Source organism: Culex pipiens, chromosome 3 (assembly GCF_016801865.2).
Source record: "Culex pipiens pallens isolate TS chromosome 3, TS_CPP_V2, whole genome shotgun sequence".
NCBI lineage: Eukaryota > Metazoa > Arthropoda > Insecta > Diptera > Culicidae > Culex > Culex pipiens.
In genome coordinates, this window is record NC_068939.1 from 144,150,267 (window position 1) to 144,173,723 (window position 23,457).

Sequence of the window (23,457 nt, forward strand, 5' to 3'; positions counted from 1 at the left end):
AGTTTAATTTCTCTGTGTCGATTTTGCTTGGCTTACCTCGGAATGATGGTATCGTCGACGGTTTGCGCCACGACCGGCATCGGTGGTTGCTTGCGGTGGCGCGACGCCAACCAGCTGAACATGTCGTACTCGGACCGGGCGCTGTACGGCTCGCAGCGGGCCGCCCCGTACGGGTTCTCGCGGATGTCGTCAAAGTAGTCCGCGTAGAGGGCCGCCGAGGAAGCGCCACCCAGCACGGACGCGGTGATGTCCGCCATCGGTTTCTTGTGGTACTGGGGCTGGTACTGGGTGCACTTCTCCACACCCGGCAGCTGCTCGAGCAGGTACCGGATGGCGTTCGTTTTGAGGCCGAGCATCTGCACGCCGGCCATCTCCTCCAGCTGACCCTCGGGCAGGGGCTGCAGGCCGTGAGCTTTGCGTGCGATTTGCACCGCCTCGAACAGCTTGTCCCAGATTTCCGCGATCGAGGTGGACTTGTAGGTGAAGCCGTCCTGCGATTGGATCTCGTACAGCAGTTTGGGGCTGTTGGACTTGGGCGATTTGGGCTGTGGTGGCTGGCTGCAGGTCTTCATCTTGATCAGCACTTCCGGCAGCTGTTGTTGTGGTTCGCTGCAGGCGGTCATCATGTTGCTGCTTGTGCTCGGAGCAGGACTCGCTAGGTTCGCGATCGGGTCGAGGTTCTCCTTGTAGCCGGAATCGCTGTCCTTTTTCGGTTCAGGGTCGAAGATCGACGGGATGATCAGTTCCGAGTGGTGGATCGAGCTTGCCGGTGACGAGTGCGTGCTGGCTTGCAGCTCCTGGTTCAGTTCCTCGACAAGCTTTTGCTCCTCCTGACTCTTGATCGGACTGGAAGCTCCCAGCGCGGGTTCCTCCTCAATCTTCAACAGCAGTTCCGAGCTGTCCGATTCGCGACACTCGCTGAACTCTTCCTCCTCGTTGGTTTGCGCCTCCAGGTTGTCCAAAATCTCCGAAATCTTGTTCTTGATCTCGGGCGACTCTGACTCGTCGTTCATGCTGCGCGAATCTACGCTGCTCGCACCGTCCATCGAGTCCTGCTGCATGCTCTTGGCGATCATATCTTCGGCGTCACCAAACAGCGAACACTTGACCATCTCCATTGGGACGTCCACGTCGTCGTTCGTCGATTCGATGGGTTTGATCTCGATGTCGGCGATGGTCGGTGGCAGCAGCGAGTTTGTGCTCATCGTCGTCGTCGCCGTGATTGGGATGATGGATCCGTGATGATCAATGTTCAAACTCAAGTGGAAGCTTGGCGGCGGGGTTGGTTCGAGCTGGCCGAATTGTTCTTCCATCTGGTGTTGGTTCGATTCCACCGGAAGCATTGGTCCGATGTCGATCGGATCGATTGGTTTGATCTCGATCTCCATGCGGGGCGGCGATCCCTTGAGGTGGTCCTCCTTGGCCGATGCCGGCGGTGACGGTTCCGGACTGAACACGGTGTGACTGGGAATGATCGAGATTTCGTCGATCTTGTCGCACGGCAAGCCACTGCCGTTGAGCAGTTTCAGCGGTGGTGGCGTCTGCGGGACTTCGGGTGATTTAGGCAGAACCATCGAGGCTTGCATGGGTAGAACGCGGTTCGTGGGGCGGTTCGTCTGGGCGGGTGTCGTGTTGCTAATACTGTTGCTACTGTTGTTGGATTGCGGGATCGGATTGACCACGTTGGTCGGAATGTTGGAGTACAGCGGTTGCATCGGGTACGGAGCCGTCGGCAGCGTGATGCTGGCCGTTTGCGTTGGCGTGATCGTGATCAACGAATTGCTCATCGTGGGTGGGATTGATGGAGTCATCGAAGAACTGGCACTGCTGGAAGCGAGTGACATCGTGATCTGGGATGGTTTCTTGTCGATCAGCAGCGACTTTTGGGGTTGTGGTTGCGTCGTCGTTTGTACGGACGTTGGCGTTGGAAGGATCTGACTGTAGGAGGTTGGGATGGCGCTGATCTGGATGGATTGTGGCTGCTGCTGCGGCGGGGCTTGACTAGTTTGGTACGCGTAGTTCGGAGTGTTTCGCTGTGGGAAATGCTTAACTTCGGGCTTCTTCAGTAGGGACGTTGACTTCGTTGACGGCGTCGGAATGAACTCAATCGAGTTCTTCAGGTGACTATTGTTTAGCTTGTTGGTAGCGATGCTCACGATTGGTTGAAGCAGTGACTTGTCCGAGCTGTTAATGCTGGGCTTGATCGATACCAGTTGGGGTTGGGAGATCGGGACTTGGGCAATCTGTTGCTGAACCTGGTGTTGCAGCTGCGGTTGTGGTGACAGCAGAGACTGGCGATGCTGTTTGACTGGCTTGGCCACGATTTTCGGCTTGTTCACGGTGGTGGTCTTGGTGATGGGCTTGATTACGTTGGACACCTTGGTGGTCGTTGTGACGGCCGCCGTAGTCGTGTACACGCCGGAAGCGTTGGCGTAGCTAACCTTCTGGGCCATCATCGAAGTGTTGATGGTGGGTTCCGGGTTAGTTTTGATCATCGTGTTCGGCATTACCTTGTTGATCAGTTGCGTTTGAGTCTTGGGAATGATGTTCTTGACCGATCCCGTAGTTGACTTGAGCGGATTCACAACGGTGGGTTGTTGCTGTTGCTGAACGAACGTGGTTTGCGGTTCAATCTTCCACGTTTGCATTGGTTGACTGACGACTGGGTTGGGGGTAGGCGTTGGTGCTGGCTGAATCTGAGCCTGCTGGATGATTCCGTTAGAGGTTTGCAGTTGGGAGGTGGTTCCGTCGTTGTTGAGCACCACATAACCCGTCGGAACTTCAACGATCGGTTCGATCTTGCTTGCCTGGAACACCTGCGTTGTGGTGGCGGAGAAGCTCGAGTTTTGGCTGAGCACTCCGTGCATGGCTGCATTGGAAACGAACTGCTGCGATGACATGACCGTGTTTTGAACGATTGTTTCTAGCCCGTAGTACACCGAGGGACTGGTCAAGTACATGCAGCCCGACGTAGGGTCGGTGACCATTTCCAGCGTTGGCGTGCCGGCGGTCGCTCCCAGGACCATCTGTTCCGTGGACATCATTCCGCACTGGATCGAGGTTGCTTGGGGCTGGATGATCGTGCCAATCACCTGCGGTTGTGGTGCGGTGGCCAACTGAAGAGCACTGGCCGGAATCATCGAGTAGCCTCCGGTTCCGTTCGGGATGAGGATGTTGTTGGCGGGCGAGGCCGAGAGTGTCCCATCGCCTGCGGTGTTGAGCGTAAACCCGTTCTGGGTTAGGACATTCGTCGGTGCCAGATACTGGACTTGGTTCTGGTCGGTTACGTACGAGATCTGATTGCCGCCAACTTGCTGCACGAGTATGGGTTGATTTGGTTGCTGGAATATGATCTGGTTTCCGGCCGTAGCTGTGGTTGCTTGCTGTGGCGTCGCCGCACTGTTTGGCCTGATCATCGGGTACGAAGTGTTGATCAGCTGGATCTGTTGTTGTTGCTGCTGTTGTTGTTGTTGCATTGTTTGGAACGTTGGCGCTTGTTGGATAGCTATTGGCTCTTGCTTCTTCATGTGGACCGTCTTGCTGGAGTTGGTCACCGTCGACGAAGGAGGACTTCGCTTCGCTTTGATCGGGGTGGGCGTTTGGCCGTACTTGGACAAGATCGGCTTCTTGGGAGACACCGACGGGAAGATGAGCTGTTTCTTTTGTGATTGATTTTGGATGAAATGCTGCTGCTGTGGCTGGTTCGGATTAGTCACAGTTACAATCTGCGGTTGACCATTGGGACCAATCGAGATAATCTGCTGCTGTTGTTGGTGTTGTTGCGGCTGTTGTAGAACCTGGATGCTGTTACCGGCGTTCATGATGTTGTTGGCCAGCGAAATCGTCTGGGGAAGTTGCGCAGTCTGAAATCGTTGCTTGTTCTGAACGAAACCTTGCTGGTTATCGAGCGTCTGCTGGAAGTTGACGGGTTGGGCAAATATTTGACCCTGATTCGAGATGATCATGTTTCCACCCAAATTCGAGAGGGTACCTTGCAGCGGAAGCTGATGGGTGCCGGCTGAAGTTTGGATGGGAATTCCGGAGGAGAGTTGATTGATCGTGATTGGCATCGATGCTGGAATGTTCGACAGGATTGCTTGATTTCCCAGGTTGTTCAAGTTGATGGTCTGGTTGTTGAGACCGGAGATCACCATTGTCGGATTTCCGTTGTGGTTCTGGCTGATTTGACCGTACATGTCCGTAGAAATCGTTTGTGCCACCGACGTTTGGGGCAAGATGAACGTTCCCGCTCCCAGCTGCGTGGCCACTTGAGCCTGTTGCTGTTCAGGACTAAGCAGCCGTGGCGATCGCGTTTCCGAGTCACTCTCACTGGTAGACAGCACTTCGCACGAGTTCAAATGTCTCTGGTAGGACTCCTGATTCCGGTACGTTGCATGGCACCGGTCACACTTGACTGGGGCTTCCATCATGTTTGACGAGTAGATCTTCATCTCTCCAGCGTCGCCGCAAAAGTCGTCCATTCCATCCAGCTGGGAGATCTTCAATTTTTCAAACACATTCATTCCATCGTTCAGACTTTCACCAGCACCTCCAGCTTTCTTGTTAGCACTCCATGAAAACTCCTCGTTCGGCAACGACTTCCTCCTCTCCAAAGCACTTCCACTCGCATCCTCCTTCATCCGACCCAGCGACAAAACATCCGCCAACTTGCTCATCTTTCGCCGCTTCGCGGCCGCCGCCGATTCAAGCTTCGAATTCCACGAGAAACTCCCCGATCGCTGCCCAGCGACGCGTACGACGGACTTGCTCCGCTTCAAATCTCGACTCGTTGACGGTTGCTTGATCGCACTCAGCAGTGCGTCCTCGATTCCGGGCGCAGATATCGTCTTCATCCAGCCGTCGTTGCTGAGCTCGCTGCCGGAGCACTTCATGATCGCCTCGTTGATATCGTCCTCGTCGACGTCCATGTCGTTCGTTCCGCCGGTGGCGTTGCTACTGTTCGAGGTGGTCGTACTGCTGCTGCTACTACTGCCGACACCTCCAACGTTGACTTCTTTGAGAATTTCCGCGTTGAAGTTGTTTTCGTTCTTCAGATCCATCGCAATGAGGTCGTCGTACGTCATAAGCTTCGGAAGGATGTCCAGCATGCTGATTCCGTCAAGAATGTCATGCGGGATATCCTCGAAGATGGCATCCTTGATCTCCTGCGGAAGCAGATCGTTGTTGTTTTGCGGTTCTTCATCGTTTGTGTCGTCACTTGGGCCGCAAACCGCTTCCAGCAGTTGCTTCATTGTTTTCTGCTCTTTCTGTAGCCCTGAGCTACCGGCCACAGGTTCGACCAGCTCTTGCTCATCGTTGTTCAAGCTGCTGTGCCACCGGTTGATCTGCGTGAGTCCCCAATGCACGGAACTACTGCTCATCGTGTGATCCACGGTAAAGTTCTTCCCGGCATCGGTTCCATGACAGTAGTTATTGTTTTGAATCGTTGTTTTGATCCTGTACTCGACAATCTTCCACGGTTCCTTCGAGCTCCAGTACAGCCGGGTGCACTCAAAGTCAGTCGGAATGATCGTGTCCGGGTGATCGCTGAACATCGGTACGATGTGGCCGAGCTTCCTCACGCTCAGCGATCCCATCATGAACTGCACCTTGCCCGGCTCGACAAACTTCTTTTTCCGCCGATCCAACTCCACGTACACCGATCGGTTGATCTCGAAACTCTTCTCCACCGGACACTTCTTGCGCGTGGCATCGACCGTGTGCTGCGGACAGTACACGGTCTTGTCCTGCATGAAGGTACAGTTGATCTGGCGGGCGCACGGGAAGTGGTAGTGTTCGCCACAGTTCTTCACGTTACAGCCGACGGTGGCTCCTTTGACGCCGCAGTGACAGCACTTGATCAGACGACCGCGGGACGCAGCCGAGTGGACGTTCTGCAGCGAACCATCGATTTCCTCAAACACTTCCGCCGACCATAGGGCGCAGTTTGTGTGCGTCCAGTTGTTTTGCCCGCAGTACAGCAGACGGGACTCGTGCAGTGGAAGTCCCTCGCCGGGTTGTTTGCAGAGCATGCAGATTCGGGTGTCTTTGACGTCAGAAGATTCGTAAAAGTAGTCGTCGATTTCGTCGAGCGGAATGTCAATGCTCGGGACCTTTTGGTCCTGCTCTAGATGGACGTCTCCGGCTGGGACGAGCCCGTAGTCACCGCCCATCATTTCTTCGCCGCACATCGCTTCCTCGAGCGCGTCGGTGCAGGCCTTGGTTTCGTTCTGGAACCACGGGAACGTTTCGCTGAGGAACTCTTTGTACGCCGTGGACAGTTCTTCCGAGCCGATCGAGTTGATGAGCGTGTTCATGTCGTAGTTGAAGTCTTGCAGCGAGTAGTACTCGTTGGCGTTGATCTTCTGCTTGATTTCCACCAGGCTGATGTCGGACGGTTTCACCGGCTTCAACGAGCAGTAGCACTTGGTCGCCGGGGGGAAACTCGTGCTGCTGCTGCTGCTTTCGCTGTTGAAATCGTAGATTGAGTCTTCGTCTAGCTTGGGCTTCTTCGAAGCTACGCTGGACTCTTCCTTGGACGTTCCAAAGCTGAAGAAGGAGATGCTTTTGCCGGAGCTGACGAGACAGGTGCAGTTGCTGGTCTTCTTGCGGGGACTCAGCTTCAGCAGTGCGCACGCTTGTCGGCTTTTGCTGAGCAGTTTCACCACGCTCAGAAGACCTGCCTTGAACTCGGCAGCGACCGCATCTCGCCATACGTTGGCAGATTCGTTGTTTTTGCCACACTTTTTGCAGATGAATTCGATGTTTTCCGGCAGAGCACTCAGCATGTTGTACTGCTCGTCGGTCAGACCCTCGCACTTGGCGTGAACCCATCGTTGGCAGTCGCCACACTCCATCATCTTAAGATCGAAGTCATTCTCCTCGTAACACCGCTGACAAAGTGGACAAAAGTTGCCCTTTTGTCGTAGCCGAAAGCACGGCGTACACATCGGCAGATTGCCGATGAATTTCGTTACGTTGGTCGTCGAACAGCTCTTGCACTTGAGACAGGCCGCACAGATCATCGGCCGATCGGCGCCGAGCAGTCGCTTGCTGGTACCCAAGCAGGTGGTGTGATAGTTTTTGCAGCACTTTTGACACTTTACCTTCGTTCCGGTGGCCATGTTACAGGTGTAGCAAACCGTACACCGCGGACACATCCAGTTGAAGCGGTTTAGCGCTTGCTGTGCGGGTGAGCTGTTGACGATGGTCGTAGAGGTTAGCTCCAGCAGACTGATGTTGGTTTCATCCAGCGATGCGTGCCGAATGTTGTACTCGTCCTTGACGCAGTACTGGTGATACGGTTCACAGCAGCACACGCAGAACAACATCTCGTCCAGGCCCGAACTGCCACAAAGAAAGCACAGCGCCTTCAGTGGGATTTCCTCGGACAGGATCAACCCGAACCCCGTTCGGCTGACCTCGGCCGGGTCGTAGTTTTCCCAGAAATCGATCGAAATAAGTGGTGCGTTTGGCACTTCCGGAACCGTCTGCTGGCCGATCGCCGTAGCCCGTACGTTCGTGTTGAAGCTCTTCGTTATGGCGTTGATGTTCTGCTTGAGCACTTGCGGCCTGATGGCGGAAGTTGCCTTTCGCGTCGTTGGTCGTTCAATCTCCTCGATCTTTCGCGCTACTTCGATCTTCTCCTTGACGTCGAGTTCCAGTTTTACGACAACGGGTGCAGGAGTAGCTACAGGTATGACTTCTACAGGTGGCTCCGGTTCCGGCTTGGGCGGCTCAACCTCCTTCGTCGGCGTACTCGCCTCGGACACGCGATCTTCGTCGATCACGAGATCCTTCTCCGTAGAACCACTGGTATCGGCATCCGCCACGGGAGTCGCCGGAGGCGATAAGGTCAGATTTGGCGGTTCCTCTTTGCAGTCCGCACACGGCGACTGCAGCTCTTCACTGGGCTTCGTCGGTTCTAGTGGTAGCGGTAGTTGCGATACCGCAGGCACGTCGTCCGCGCCTTCGGCGGCACTATCGCTGGGTGGCGTTTCAATGTTCTCCAGCGTAGCGTCGACGGCGGCGGCCTCGTCGTCGGGGAACATGGCCAACGGTTGACCCAGCACGATCGACGCACTTCGACAGACGTGCTTGACGCGAGGACCTTTGAGGTCGATCCGTTGACGAGCTGCATCTGCTGTAACAGCTGCTGTAGACGTTGTAGTGGTGGCCGTCGGTGAAACTACGGTGGCAGTTGTAGTGACCACCGGTGGTGGCGAACTGACGCTCGCGGTGTTTGTACTGGTTGGCGTGGGAGTCGCAGGTTCGGCTTTGTTCCGCGGTCGCAAAACCTTGGTAGTTACATCTGGGTTCGTTGTGCTTGCCACTGGTTCGGGTTCTTGCAGGTTCTTTTCCACGGTTGGAGCCGCAGGGATTTCTTCCTTGGCGATCTTCGGACTGCCCAACGAACTTGGCGCTAGGATAAGTGGTTTGTCGCTGATGTTCAACTTGATCGGAGGTAAGCTACCGAACGTGCTGTTGTTTTGAGCTAACGGGTTGGACAGCGATGGGAAGGAACTTGTCTTCGGGAACTCGGACCTTTCCGTGCTCGTATTCCAAAGTATCCGCGGAGCAGCGACCGTGGGAAGTCCACTGCTGAGAGAGTTGGAGAATATGTTGTTCTCAATGGACGACTCCTTCTTGACTGAAGTGCTGCTAGCAGGTGCCGTAGAATCGACCTGCCTGCTCATTGGCGGAAGAATTTGGGTAAGCGTAGTCTTCAACGAAGGTGGCAACGGAAATCCGGTCAAACACCTTCGCACCCAGCAAACATGGCACCGTTCCTTGAATATGTGATTACTCCTCACGTGACTCGGTCGAACCATCGTTTTGACGGAGCACTTGCTATCGTTCTTACACTTGAGCACTCCGCACGGGTTCGGTCCCTTGGTGCGCTTCTTGATCATCGAGATGAACTTGCGGCACGTGTGACACCCAATACCGTGCTTCTCCGTCCCGGCTTGATGATGCCGCCCACTGTCGGCTATCCCACAAATACTGCAACTCGGTCCAACCGCGCCCGAAGCCCCCGACGGCGTTCCCTCGCTCGTTCCACCACTCGCCGTCAACGCGCTGGAGAATATCTTGGACGAATCCAGCTCCGTCCCCGCCTTCAAATGCAACGAAAATGGCCCGTCCGAAACGGTGGTTCGTTCCGGGGCAGCACCGCCCGAACCACCATCCGACGCCAGCGGGTTCGAGTTGAGCAGCGAGGTCGTGAACTGTAGCCGCGGCTGGCGGAGAATACTTTTACCAAAGATTGACGTCGCGGACGCCAGACTAGATGACGTGGAGGCCGTCGCGGCCGACAGCAGTACCGCCGGTTTCATGAGCTTCAGCGTGGTACCGCTACTGCTGGTACAGCTTCCACTAGTGCCGGAAACTGCGTCGAGCAGACTAGTTTTCGCGAACGGATTGTTGATGCTGATCGAGGACGCGGGTCGGGCGGGGGTTGATTCACTGGGGCCGTCCGACGGATCCGATGGTGCGTCTGGAAGAGAGAGGGAAAAGGAGGTCAAGTTGATGTAAATGGGGCGATTCTAATTCAGCGGTTCTTATATGTTTTATTTTAAGTTTAGAACTCTTTCCCTAACTTTTGATTAATCAGCGGTTTCTAATTCCGATTATTTTATGTCCATAATTCTCTCCTGTAGCAGGTCAACACAAGTCTCCATACAATTTGAGGCTTTTCTATATACAAAATAGCAATGGAAAGATGGGATTTTCTGATCGTTTGGTTAATAAACAAATTGTTGGCTTTACAGCATTGCCTTGCCGTTCTCGATTGCGAGATTCCTACTCGAAACTAGGTGTCTGAAGGCTTGATTGTTGAGGCAATTGCAAACATCTTTTTATACCTAAGCTTCCATCCACCCCGGGATTCGAACTGATGACCTCGGATTGTGAGTTCAACTGCCTACCAGTGACTCCACCGAGACAGGATCCAGGGAGACGACTCTTAAACCTAGATTGAGCTAACGATCTAACCTCTAAGTTAGACTGGGCCAACAATTACTTCCCCGTCCAACGGAAGGCGTGATCAGACAAATCTCGTCTCGAAAAATGCCATCGGGACCGTCTCGGACCCAAGCCGTCTGGGTAAAGGCAATCACGCTTACCCCTACACCACGGATCCTGGCAAGATCGTTCAGTAGGGGAAATATGCCCATTTTAAGCCTAATAAGCGGTCGTGTTTGAATGATGCTGGATAATCTGGATTGTTCCTTGAAATTCACTAAAACCAAGTACATCAACGAGTAAAGCAACTTTTTGTGAACATTTCTGTTTATTTTCACTTTTATTAAAAGTTATGCTATTCCTTTTACAAGCATTTAAAAAAAATATTTCAAAAATGCATTCTAATCAGTCGAGTGCATTGGGCCACGCCCATTTTTCTTAGTTCTTTTTTTCTTCCAGCGCTCTTTGGGGTCTGCTTAGTGCTGCCAAAATTGATAAAATTTTAAGCGAACTCTCACGAAAAGTAGCATTTATAGCGAAAATTTCCTGGCAGCACTTGCTCACTTCAACAGGCGCTGCACCAGCATGTTGGTGGTGTTGGTGGCAAACCTTTGTTCTTTATTTGCCTTCGCTTCTCGCTCGGTTTTCTTCAGCCTTCGATTGGAATCGGTATTCAAAATTGAAACGTCAAACGACTTGGCGCGTTTGTTTTTTTGATTGAGCTTGCTAATTATTTACATTTTTCGGGATTATTTTTCAAGTGAGTGACTAACTAATGTGCAAAAGAACATGTTGCCGGTAGTTGGAAGCAATTTTATATCTTAAGCGCTTTGAAATCGTTAGCGCAAGTGAAAAGATATTGATGGCGACTTTCGTTAAGCAGTTAACCTCTGATCTTGCGTGTGGATGTGTGTGCCACCAAAACTATGAGAAATGGTCTCGCAAAAAAGAAATTATGATCAAAAGTGCATTAAATTTGATCTTTTTGGCCAGTAAGTGGCATAAATTTGCGTGCTTACTTGAGGCGGTGCTGTTGCTGGTAAGTTTATAGCCTAAATAGTATTTTTGGAGCTTTAATCGAGCATCAAACTCTCCATATGACGAAGATAGGTGTTTGATTAGAAAGGGTATATTTCCCCTATATTTCTGTAAAATTGTAGGTATTGATGAGGACTTATCAGGAAATCGGTACAAGAAACAATTAATTGATAAAATAAAGCCACAATCTGTGATAAGTGATAAGTGTTCTATGTGTCATCCAATCAGACTTAATTTTTTTCAAAAGAAGATAGCTTGTTCACCTTTCGTCGTATTTTCAATGTTAAAAATGAAAAATTTAATAAATTTCCATGTTATGTCCATGTGCAAATTTTAAAACCTAGCGCTAATGTTTGAAATTTATTGTATATTCGACCTTAATATAAGGCTAGATTTTAAAAATTTGAATCTAATTGGATGAAACAGAAAAACCTACTTTTAAACTAATTTTTCGATTTAAAAAGTCCAAAAACGTAAATTTTAGAGATTTTCCTCAGCTAGTCGAAATACATATTTTCAGGAATGAACAAAGGTGGACACTTTAAAAAAATCGAAAATATTTATATTTTTACCATATAGTTTATGGTTTATGGTAAGCCTAACCTATAGTCAAAACAGAAATATTTTTGATTTTATAAATAGTGTCCATAGCTATAGCATTTTAGCAAACAAATGTAGAGTATTTATCGATGCAAATTTGATTTTTAATATTTTTTTGGTAAGATTTCTATTTTTTTCTCAAAAACCACAATTAAACAAAAATCGTGATTCGCTGGCAACATTTTTGTCCGTGCTATTTTATACCAAGTTTGGTTATAAATTAGCCATAAAAACCTTTTAGGGCTGTCTTTGGAACATTGATAATTTATGGTTCACAAGTTGTAAGGTTAATCCTAAAAAATATTCAAAATAAATAAAAAACAACAAAATAATTTAAAAAAACTAACATGAAAATATGTATTTAAAATTTTAAGCCAAAATTTCTAAACAAAAATTAGTACAGTTATGCAACTAAAATATTTTTTTCATACAATTTTACGTCTTTTAATATTCTGTAGTCCAAAAATTAAAATTGGTAACATATTAAAAAGTCTACATATGACTAAAAATAAGCGTTATACACAGAAAAAGAAAGAATTTTCGAAAGTTAAAAATTTGATGAATTTGTTGAATATTACCGTTACCTCTTTTTATTTTTTTTAAATCGCTGGTAAATAGCAAATCTCTTAAAAGTACTAGTATTTTAAAATGTAATCTTCAATTTATGTAAAAGTTGGATAAAAATTAGCGTGTTTACGTGGTTTATGGGTTACCCCTAACTTAAAAACACTGTATTTCTTATGTAGAAAAAGAAATATACAATAACGTCATGATTCGAAATCCGGACACTTAGCACCATATTATTTTTGTTATAGCTGGCAATAAATCATGTAATAAGTTGGAAATGTAGAAATATCATCAGGATTTAGTATAAACAGTCAGCTTTAAGAGATTGCATGCAAAATATGTCTTTTCTAACAATTTTTCATCAGAATTAGAAAATTAAAATGACTTGTTTTGCTTTGTTTTTTTTTTCCCGGACACTGTTAAAAGCTGATTCGAAATCCGGACACTTTTGCTTCGAATTCCGGACACTCGATTTTGCTTATGAATCGCAAAAATTTGGACTGAAATGTTAGTGAATGGCATTCTTTAGGTCTCAAATAAGCTGTTAACATCAAAACAATCGATGTTTTATATAAAAATTTGCTAGAATTTAAGGAAATCAAAACCATAAATTTCTGCTTTGCCTTCCCGGTGCGCTTCGGACGCCTATGGAATATTTCAGTGAAATGTTTCTCATTTTTGGTAAACTTATAATTTTATTTAATTTAATTGTTTTGGCATTAACTACAGCGTTCAAACAAACTTTAAATGAAAGTTGATGTTAGAATTCATCAAATAACACGGTTTTGACATTCATAATGCGAACTTATATCCAAATAATTGATAAAACAAGTTGAAGTGTCCGGGTTTCGGAGCGTCCGGGAATTCGAATCATGACGTTATGTGCTTTTAAAAAATATGTTTTTTTATATGGCATCACTGGCAAATACATGTTGATATCAAATTGTTAATAGTGCTCTCATCAATATCTGTATCTTTGTCCAAAACGGCGATATGGCGGCAAGTTTTCAAAATACCCATTTTTTTAAAATTGATAGCATTTTTTTATGGACAGCTAATATTGTGAAGTCTTCTTTAGTCATAGAGAAAGTACCTTTTCACAATTTTTCAGCCAAATCGAAAAATGCCTAAAAAGTTAGTTTGGAGCTAAGACGTCTTTTAAAATCCATTCGCTTAAAATTCTATTAAAAATTTCCTTATCTAATGTCAGTGGTAATTTTCGATGTTTTTATTGAAAAAAAAAAATCCAATTAAAATTGATTTCTTTGCGGATAATTCCTGTATTATCGTATCGCAAGATTGAATATTTTTTAAATTTTAAAATTTAAACTCATAAGCAAATATTACAGAATAATGACCAGTCCTATTGACAGAAGATTGCAATCATTTATGATTTATGATCATTATTTTCCTACTGTGTTTTTTGGTCTATTTTCCATCTGTGGTTAAAAAAGGTTTAAAGGACCAAAAACAACATTGATCGAAAATAAAAAAAAAGCTTTGAAAACAAAAATAGTTTTTTTTTCTTAAAATTGCAATTTTTCATAGTATTTTGAATTGATATTTGTTGTAATCTATTGTTTATTTCCACGAGGTTTTTTTTACTTACCTTTCTCACCCAACTTCCCGATCCGTCTGCTCTGCTCCTCGCTATCCTTTTTAATCTTTTCCTTCTTCTTTTTCCCTTCCTCTCCCTCCCCACTTTCCCCCTCCTTTCTGTCACTATCTTCATCACTTTTCGAGCTCATCACATCACTTTTAAACAGCTTATCACCAAACCCATCCCCCATCGTCGCACTACTGCCACTGCCACTGCCATTACCGGCTGCCGATCCAACCGCAACGTCAGCTGCCGTGGACGTGGACGCCGACGCCGCCGCTGCAGCCGCTGCTTGTGCCGCGGCGAGATTCTTGTTCTTCTTCTTGATCTCCAGCTCGAACTCGTCCAGGAAGCGTTTGTTGGGTTTGATCACCCGACTAGAATGGGCACTTCGCTTGGGCAGAATAAAGCGCTTGTCCCCGAACTGGGTTCCGCCACTTTCGAGGTTGCGTTCCTCGCTCGACGAGCTGGTCGCGGTGGCTTCCGGGGTTTCTGAGGCGATGGCCAGGGGATCGCTGAAGGCGGACGGTGCGACTAGCGACGTCGTTGGGGGCGGGGTTGCGTCGTCCAGTTTGCTGGATTTTAGGATGACCTCGGTTAGGCGGGAAGGTCGTACGATGCATTCGGGTTTGGAGGCCGCCGCGAGCATGGCCAGTCGCTGTTTGCGCTTTTTCATCTTGCGGTTGTAGCTCTTGGTCAGGCGGATGGGATGGGCCAGACATTCGCGCTTGATGATCGGCGTCAACGGTTGGCTGGCCGGATTGTACACCTTCTTGACCACGTTCTCGTCGGTCGTCTCCAGCGTGCTGTGGAAGGTGACCGACTTTTTCTTGGGCTTGGGAGGTGCCTCGCTAGCCTGGGCTGCTCCCTCACTGGGCTGTTCACCGGAGGTCGACTTGGACCCTTCTGCCATGGTTGCCGGAGATGACTGCGACACGACTGACTCCGCCGCAGACTGACTACTCACGGCACCGGCCACGGCCGACAGCGACGATGGTTTCATCTCGAAGCTATTTCCGGTCGCGGATGGCTTGTCTTGTGGTTTGCTGTCAGCCACGGTTGCCGGGCTTACGGCAGGACATTCGTCACCATGTTCGTCTTTCGCTTCGCCGGTTGAAGGTTGACTCGCCGCGAGGTCCGCCACTTCATCGTTATCCTCGTCGCTGTAACCCGACGATGATTCATCTTCCTCGTCTTCCTCGTCGTCGTCACTGTTGTCCGAGTCGTCGTCGGCGTGCTGGAAAGGGAAGAGAGAAAGGTTGCTGATTAGTTCACAATTCCGTCATAGCTTAAGGTTTAACTGGCATTCACTTTCAAATCCCTTGCATTCGCGGGCCCTTAAGCTTCCCCCACTCTGGAACGCGCATGGGAGCGAAAACGCACGGCTCCGTAAACATTCTAGTGCGTCTTGAGCGCGTTGGCACCCCTGCCCTGGTCCTATTCTGGGACCCACCTCAATTACCCCTTTGTTTACGGCTGCTTTCCACACATTTATCGTGTTGCAGCGACGCCACCCTCCATTCATCCCCTTTGGCGGTACGAACTGTGTGAGGATTGAGTGATATTTACATATATCGTGCGTGCAGCAGTTCTTGCGGCGCCGAAGCTAAAGAATGCAAAACGTCATTAACTAATTCACTTATTAGACTTTGATATTCGTTGCAATTCTTACAAAAGATATCTGCAAACAATTACAGATGAGTTTTGTTTGTCTGGTTATTTTGAACATTCGACCGAAATTCGGATTTGTTTCATATAGTAACGAAGAACAGCACTCACATTTGAACTCACGAGTGGCGAAGGATTTCTGAAATTATGCAAAAAGGCAACGTGATTCTGTGAAATGAGACAGAATGACCACCTTGGAATTATGTTTGATATGAAATATTTTTAAACAATTAGAAATTATGCTATTTTTCTTATTCAATTCTGGCATCCAAGATTTTGAATACAAAAGTCACTTTGCGCAAAGCGATTGCATTTTGTATGGGAAATTCCTCTTTTTTGTAACAAGATTTTTGATAAAATCACATTTTACTATATTTCAAAACCGAATACGTAATAAGTAGCTAACGAAACTATTGGCACTACGCCCCCCGGGGCATGGCCTTCCTCTAACGTGGGATTTCTGCTCCAGCGCCTCTGACGAGACAGGAGAAACCGGGACCGACGTTTTACTTCACCATCCGATAGAAGCTCAGTGGATAAGGCGGGAATCGAACCCGCGTCTCATAGCATCATCGGGATCGGCAGCCGAAGCCGCTACCCCTGCGCCACGAGACCCACCTTCGTAATAAGTAGCTCTTGCTCCTAAAAAAGGGACTTAAAACTGGCCCCGTGATTTAGTACAAAAATAATTTAAAATTAACTGTTTTTATCTCTAAATATTTGTTTACAATGTTTAAATAAAAGGGTTAAAACGCTAAATTTAGACAATATTGTTTTACTTATGAAAGAAATCATAAAATATATTTATTGTTTTAAGCAATATACCAGATTTATAGTAAATGTATGGAAAAAGAACGAATGAATAAAATGTTGAATGAACAAAAGCTCGAGAATTTTAAAATTAAAAACTGGATTTCCTCAAGATTTCAAACACAAAGTACTGCATATTTTTGTTTTTTTCTGAAGAGCACACGATTTTGAAGCAAACTGCACCATGACCTCAAAAGTGATGAAAATGCATATGGGACATTTATGCGAATAGGGGCAGTGCTTCTGTTTAAAAGAATGGAGAAGCTCACACAAAGATTTTTAAAACAGGAAAACAAATATTGAAAAATCTATTTTTTTAAAGATGTGTTCGATTTGAGAGTTTTTATAACAAAACTTTTTTAAAGAACTGCTCATGTGCAACGAGTGAATAAAACACTCAGAAAGAAAAATCTGCGCATGAATTTAAACATAAAAAACTTTGTGTGTGTGTGTGTGTGTAACCAACCAAACGGGACCAAGCGGGCGCTTCTTACAAATTAAGTTGTTTCCATTTTAGATTTATATTCTATACATGCAATTAATTCGCATAGGCATTTGGAAGGTGTTAGCTCTGCCGAGCTTCGGTGACCCATTTCTAAGTAGGCTAGCTGTGCTCGAGGTACCTCCGCTGAACCGACAAGCCCGCCCTAAAGAACGTTTGCATCAATTTGATCCAAACGTTATTCAGAACTTCCGGACCCACGTCAAATGACAAAGACCCAGCGCGTATTTAGCAAGATTTTTTTATTCGTTTGTTTTGGATTGATCTCACCAAATATCAGCTTTTCTCTCCAACTCATCCTTAGTCGCCTTGCATGTATTGCGCCAGCAATGCGATGATATTACTTCTATGCGATGTTAATGGGGCCCGGGCAATTTAAACCCGCTGCTGCTTTTCCTTCACGATTCAGGGCCGGATATTCAGCCATGGCCATGGTGTATGAATTTTCTTCTCGACCTTGTTCAACCACAATACACAACTGTACTTTTCACAATAACACATTTTTGAATTATTTGATGTCACTAATCATTTAACGCCCATTCTGACTCAAATTCTGCCTCCACGATTACGATACGATACGAATCTTGGAAACCTCGATAATAAAAACACGAAATCAAAATTTCCACTTTTCTAGATCCTATGATGGGTTCCGAGCACAAAAAAAAACTAGGTATGATTCCCATAAACAATTTTAGCAGAAAAACCGATGAGCCGTCCAGAAAGCTGCCACCGTACTTCCAGATTACGAATACCCAACGTCAAAGACGTCGAGGGCGCTAAACTATCGGCAACTAAACTTTTCTCCACCACCAATTTGAAATTCCGTCGCTCAGCCTCATATTATCCAGCATTCAATTCCGATTCTGATCTTCCCGGGCGTTTCACATTTTCAAGTTAAATATCACTTTAAATCTATAATTGTTAAAAAAAAAAACGAAAAATTCGCGGAGCAAATTTTCAGAACGTCAAAACGCGTGCACGGCTTGCTTCGATCTCCAATTTAAACATAAAAAAACATTCATAAAAAAATCTTACAACATATTTAATGAACTGATATTATTTGAAGGTTTGGATACCCTCACAAAAATATTACTGAAACAAGAATTAATTATTTAGAAAGAATGGAAACTCACAAAAATATTACAGAAATAAGAATAAATAATTTGAAAGAAGACAAAATACTTAGAAATATGTTTGAATTCTGACTATTTCTCTTGAATATTTTAAAGAACTGCGCTTGAAAGAACTAAAAAAACTCACAAAAATATTACAGAAACAAGTATAAATTATATAGAAGAACATAAATTAAATAACGTAAACCAGAAAGACATTGACAGGATTTCAATTTATTTTTCAAATATTATTCGAACGGTAAGACTTGTCTTAAGATTTGTAATATAAAACAATGTTCATGTACGTTTTTTAAATAGTTTTTTTACCGTGCTTTAAAAAAATGTCGTTCAAATAATTGTTTTTTAAGTAACCGTGGTGACGATGACAGTCACCGTGATTTTTACAAATTCCAGCCTAAAATATGCAAATTGAAAACGTCAAATCTAGAGTTATTTTTTAAAGGTCCTAAAAGCTATTGTGTTTCATATGTTAATAGGCCATTTAAAAAAAAAAAAAAACTTCAGAAATTTACTATGAGTATTAGAGTGTAACAAAAATGACTTTTTGGCGGGCATTCAAGGGTTTGTTCCGGTGGGCATACTAAGCCCAAATCCAAAATATGAGCTTGATTGGACGTAACAGGAGCTGGCGCTCCGCCCTTCAATTTTAAATGGGATTTAACCCGTAAAAAATATTTTTTTCAAAAATGTCACTTTTTGAGGCATTTTGGCCACTGAAGCGTTTATTTTCAACATCATTGGCGTGTTGGCCAGATCCTTGCGCATCTTTTGGTATATATAACATTGAAATTTGGAGCACCCTGGAGCTCGGTACAGGCCTTCAAACTTTGGCATTTTTTCGAAAAATCGGCCCCGGCAAAATCAAATGGCGTCTAGGGCGTCGCGAGGCGCGACGCATATCTTTTTTGCCGGGACCGATTTTTCGAAAAAATGCCTAACTTTGAAGGCCTGTACCGAGCTCCAGATTGCTCCAAATTTCAATGTTATATATACCAAAAGATGCGCAAGGATCTGGCCTACACGCCAATGATGTTGAAAATAAACGCTTCAGTGGCCAAAATGCCTCAAAATGTGACATTTTTGAAAAAATCTTTTTTTACGGGTTAAATCCCATTTAAAATTGAAGGGCGGAGCGCCAGCTCCTGTTACGTCCAATCAAGCTCATATTTTGGATTTGGGCTTAGTATGCCCACCGGAACAAACCCTTGAATGCCCGCCAAAAAGTCATTTTTGTTACACTCTAGAGTATGATTACTTTCAATGTTTATTCTGACAAAATTACAATTAAATGTTTGTTTAGCTTAGTTTATTAACTTTTTTACAAAATGTTTAGAAATTTGAGGTTATGTAAAGAAACCGTTTCAAATTTGATGAAAATTCATTAAAATTATTTTTTTTTATACTAACTTGAAATTTTTGCTGCTTGAAAAACTTTTTCCGATTTTACAAAGAAACTTGTTCTGCTAAAAATGCCTAAAAATTTTAACATATTTTTGAATTCTGTTTCAACAACACTTAAAAGTACTTGGAGATTATTCAAATAATCTTTTATATCAATGTTTACAAAACTATAGTAAATTTTTTAAAATTTGTTGCAAAAAATTCTTCTCTACCAAACTCAGTATGGTTCTAAAAAAATAAAAATAAAAAACAACTAAATTATTACTGAAACAAGAATAAACTATTTTGAATGAATGGTGAAACTCGCAGAAGAAGTGTAGAATCAAGAATAAATGAACTTAAAAAAATAATTCTTAAACTATTTTACCCTGTTCATGTTTGAATCCATCAAAAAATTTATATAAATTTAACACGAAACACGAATAAATTGTTTTTAATTCATAAATATTTACAAGATTATTTCTTATTTTCTTACATTTGACCATTGCTGGAGATATTTTTTTTAAAGTTCCAATAAACCAAATATCCAGTTTTTGCTTTTTGGGTGTTTTTGAAACCGCCTTGAGTCAGGGGTATTAAAAAACACCCAAAAAGCAAAAACTGAAACTTTGGTTTATTGGACCTTTTTTTTTAAAAAAAAAACTCCTGATTTGTCCTTTTAACGTATTTAGAACATTTGTCTTTCGACCTTTTGTACTTTCCTTTAGATCTTATGTCTATAAACCTTTGGTTATCAAATAAATATATAATAGAATGGAGAAATTGCAGAACAAGTTAATCAGTAGAATCGATGACAGATTGACAATTCGGTAAAAATAATTTAAAATAAAATAAAAATGATAAATTGTAATTAAAACTAGTTTTGTAAAGTTTGAAGCAACAAACAAAAATGAAAATTTCTAGACTTTCTCCACATGAAAAGAAAAGAAAAAAAAAAGCCTTAAAAACATCCAAAGTTGGAATGGAACCGCCTGCCGTCACGCAGGGTTCTGAAGGGAAATCGTCGCCATCGTTAAGTGAAATGTACCCTTTTAGTCAAGGCACGAAATCGAAAAAGGGCTCATTTTCGTGTGTCTAACGGCAAATCATGTAACAGGCCAGGTTTTGATGGATCTAGACTAAATCGACCCCGCTGAGTCCGAAAATCGCGGTCACGAAGCCGAATTCCTTAAGGGAAGCGAGATATTCAAGATGGCGACCAATATGGCGGCTATATAGAGAAGTTAACAATATCACAGTATAAAGGTTGTTGACGTGTCGATTTTAACTTATTTTGGGCCGCTGAACCCGAATATGACCATGAAAATCGGTCACGGCGACCCAGTAGCGTGTAATCCAAGATGGCGTCCAATATGGCGAATAGTGAATCTTCAAGTATTTTTAAACAACATGTAACAGGCTTGTGACCGATCAAATTTAACTAATTTGGGGTCGCTGAACCCGAATATGACCATGAAAATCGGTCACGGCGATCCAGGAGCGTGTAATCCAAGATGGCGTCCAATATGGCGAATAGTGAATCTTCAAGTATATTTAAACAACATGTAACTAGCTTGTTACCGATCAAATTTAACTAAATTGGGTCGCTGAACCCGAATATGACCATGAATATCGGCCATATGGCACGCCATCTTGGATTACACGCTCCTGGGTCGCCGTGACCGATTTTCATGGTCATATTCGGGTTCAGCGACCTCAAATTAGTTAAATTTGATCGGTCACAAGCCTGTTACATGTTGTTTAAAAATACTTGAAGTTTCACTATTCGCCATATTGGACGCCATCTTGGATTACACGCTACTGGGTCACCTTGACCGATTTTCATGGTCATATTCGAGTTCAGCGACCCCAAATTAGTTAAATTTGACCGGTCACAAGCCTGTTACATGTTGTTTAAAAATACTTGAAGATTCACTATTCGCCATATTGGACGCCATCTTGGATTACACGCTCCTGGGTCGCCGTGACCGATTTTCATGGTCATATTCGGGTTCAGCGACCTCAAATTAGTTAAATTTGATCGGTCACAAGCCTGTTACATGTTGTTTAAAAATACTTGAAGATTCACTATTCGCCATATTGGACGCCATCTTGGATTACACGCTCCTGGATCGCCGTGACCGATTTTCATGGTCATATTCGGGTTCAGCGACCCCAAATTAGTTAAATTTGATCGGTCACAAGCCTGTTACATGTTGTTTAAAAATACTTGAAGATTCACTATTCGCCATATTGGACGCCATCTTGGATTACACGCTACTGGGTCGCCGTGACCGATTTTCATGGTTATATTCGGGTTCAGCGACCCGAAATTAGTTAAAATCGACACGTCGACAACCTTCATACTGTGATATTGTTGACTTCTCTATATAGCCGCCATATTGGTCGCCATCTTGAATATCTCGCTTCCCTTAAGGAATCGGGCTTCGTGACCGCGATATTCGGACTCAGCAGGGTCGATTTAGCCTAGATCCATCAAAACCTGGCCTGTTACACGATTTGCCGTTAGACATGCTATTTTTGGGTTTTTAGCCTTGACTATTTATGCAGCTTGCAGTGGAGTGAGCGTGGAGAGGTGCATGTGCTAGTTCTGGCCGTTTCGTACCTTTCGGCCTACCATATTATTTTTTTGCTGTTTTTTTTCCTTCCCTCGCTCTTTACTCCCATTCTAAGGCGAAATGGGCGCATTTTTATTTAATGCTGCATTTTTAATTAGTGTACACAGCGACGACACAAACAGTCAACCAGCGAGTTTGACGAGGGGGGGGACGAGGGGAGAACGCTAAAGAAAAATCATAATCTTAATTACCCTTCTTTTACTCACTTTTCACGTTTCCAGCCGGGACGCGAACCCGTGGTGTTTGCAGCTGGAACGACGACACCGTTCTGCGAAATTAACTCTCTTTGTGGAGTAACGAGTCACCTCTGGCGCGATCGATTTCTTTTAGGTTTTTTTTTATTTTGGGGCTTAATTTTTTACTTTACTTACTGCACACGTTCTAGCGCAGATGCGCTGACGACACATTTGAAAAAAAAAAATGCAAATAATAAAAACAAAAAAAAACGAAAAACTGCGCAGAAAATAAAATTATCACTTTGATCTGGCTTGCATCCATTATATTGAATGGCAGCTGCCCCGTACGGCCTGACCCATGGGAGAGCACATCATTAAAACTGTGGGGCCAGAGATGGTGTTAAGTTTGGGTCAAATCGTTTAAAATTGCAAACAAAACGTAGGTGTGAACTTTGGAAGCGGATTTAACGAGCTGCTGCTAATGGCTGTCTCTTTTTTTTTTGTTCGGAAGGGCCGAAGGAAACATTCCAGAATAAATTGGCGGATTCAGAAGCGCTGATTAAATTCAGCGGTTTAATTCGAGACAATTAATGCACACGATCTCGTCGCGGTCACGACGTTTTTAAATTGGACCTACTTAACACTTTCCAGGTCTTCGCTGAAAGCGTTTCGGTATAGTTTGGATTTGAATATCTGTGATTCATTTTTGGGTTCGAGACAAAGTGAATGCAAATTTTTAGAACGAAAATCTCATTTAAAATTTAAAGTATATCAATGCATTATTTTGACTTCATCCCACATTCAAATGCATAAACTCTTTAGCATTTATTTGACAGTATTATTTTAAAGTTACATACAAAACTTAAGCTGTTTTGGTGTGCGGTTCAAATTTTTTCGCTGTCGTTTTGGTTCTTCAATTTTTCGTCCAAAAAATAAAATAAATATTTAAATTTGCCTTTTCCTGGCATTATTCGATGGAAAACTTGCTGGTCAAGGACAAGCGGTTCAGCAGTAGTATCCAGCGGAGCAATTGGAACACAACCTGGATTTGAAAAGAAGTTTGATGTCAAAACGGCCAAATAACGTAGAGCCCGAGCCTGTTGCAGATATCGGAGCTGCTTTCCGGATTCCAACGCGAAGAATCATCATAGTCAAGATCAAGATCAGTCAAGATTTTCCAGCAGCAGCAAATTCATCCGGTACACTTTCATGGACAACGGAGGAGTCCATCGGCAACGTCACCAATCCCAGCTGAAAGTTGTGGTTGGCTGTTTTAAGTCGAAGGGAGTTCATCCGGTCGCAAGTTTCTCAAATCGGAAAACTCCTGGAACTCAAATGAAGCTGGTCTTGAAGATTACATTATTTGGTGAGCCCGTTCCTT

At 44.9% G+C, this 23,457-nt stretch overlaps 1 protein-coding gene across 1 annotated transcript in view; it reads right to left on the reverse strand.

Moving 5' to 3' along the window:
* The window catches only part of LOC120415953 (histone-lysine N-methyltransferase trithorax), a 107,094-nt gene that overhangs the window by 3,945 nt on the left and 79,692 nt on the right, over window positions 1-23,457 (reverse strand). The window contains exons 2-3 of the mRNA XM_039577595.2: window positions 13,778-15,005; window positions 37-9,496 (exon numbers count right to left, since the gene is read on the reverse strand). Coding sequence (XP_039433529.1) covers window positions 37-9,496; window positions 13,778-15,005 — 10,688 coding nt within the window. The remainder of the gene's footprint in view (window positions 1-36; window positions 9,497-13,777; window positions 15,006-23,457) is intronic.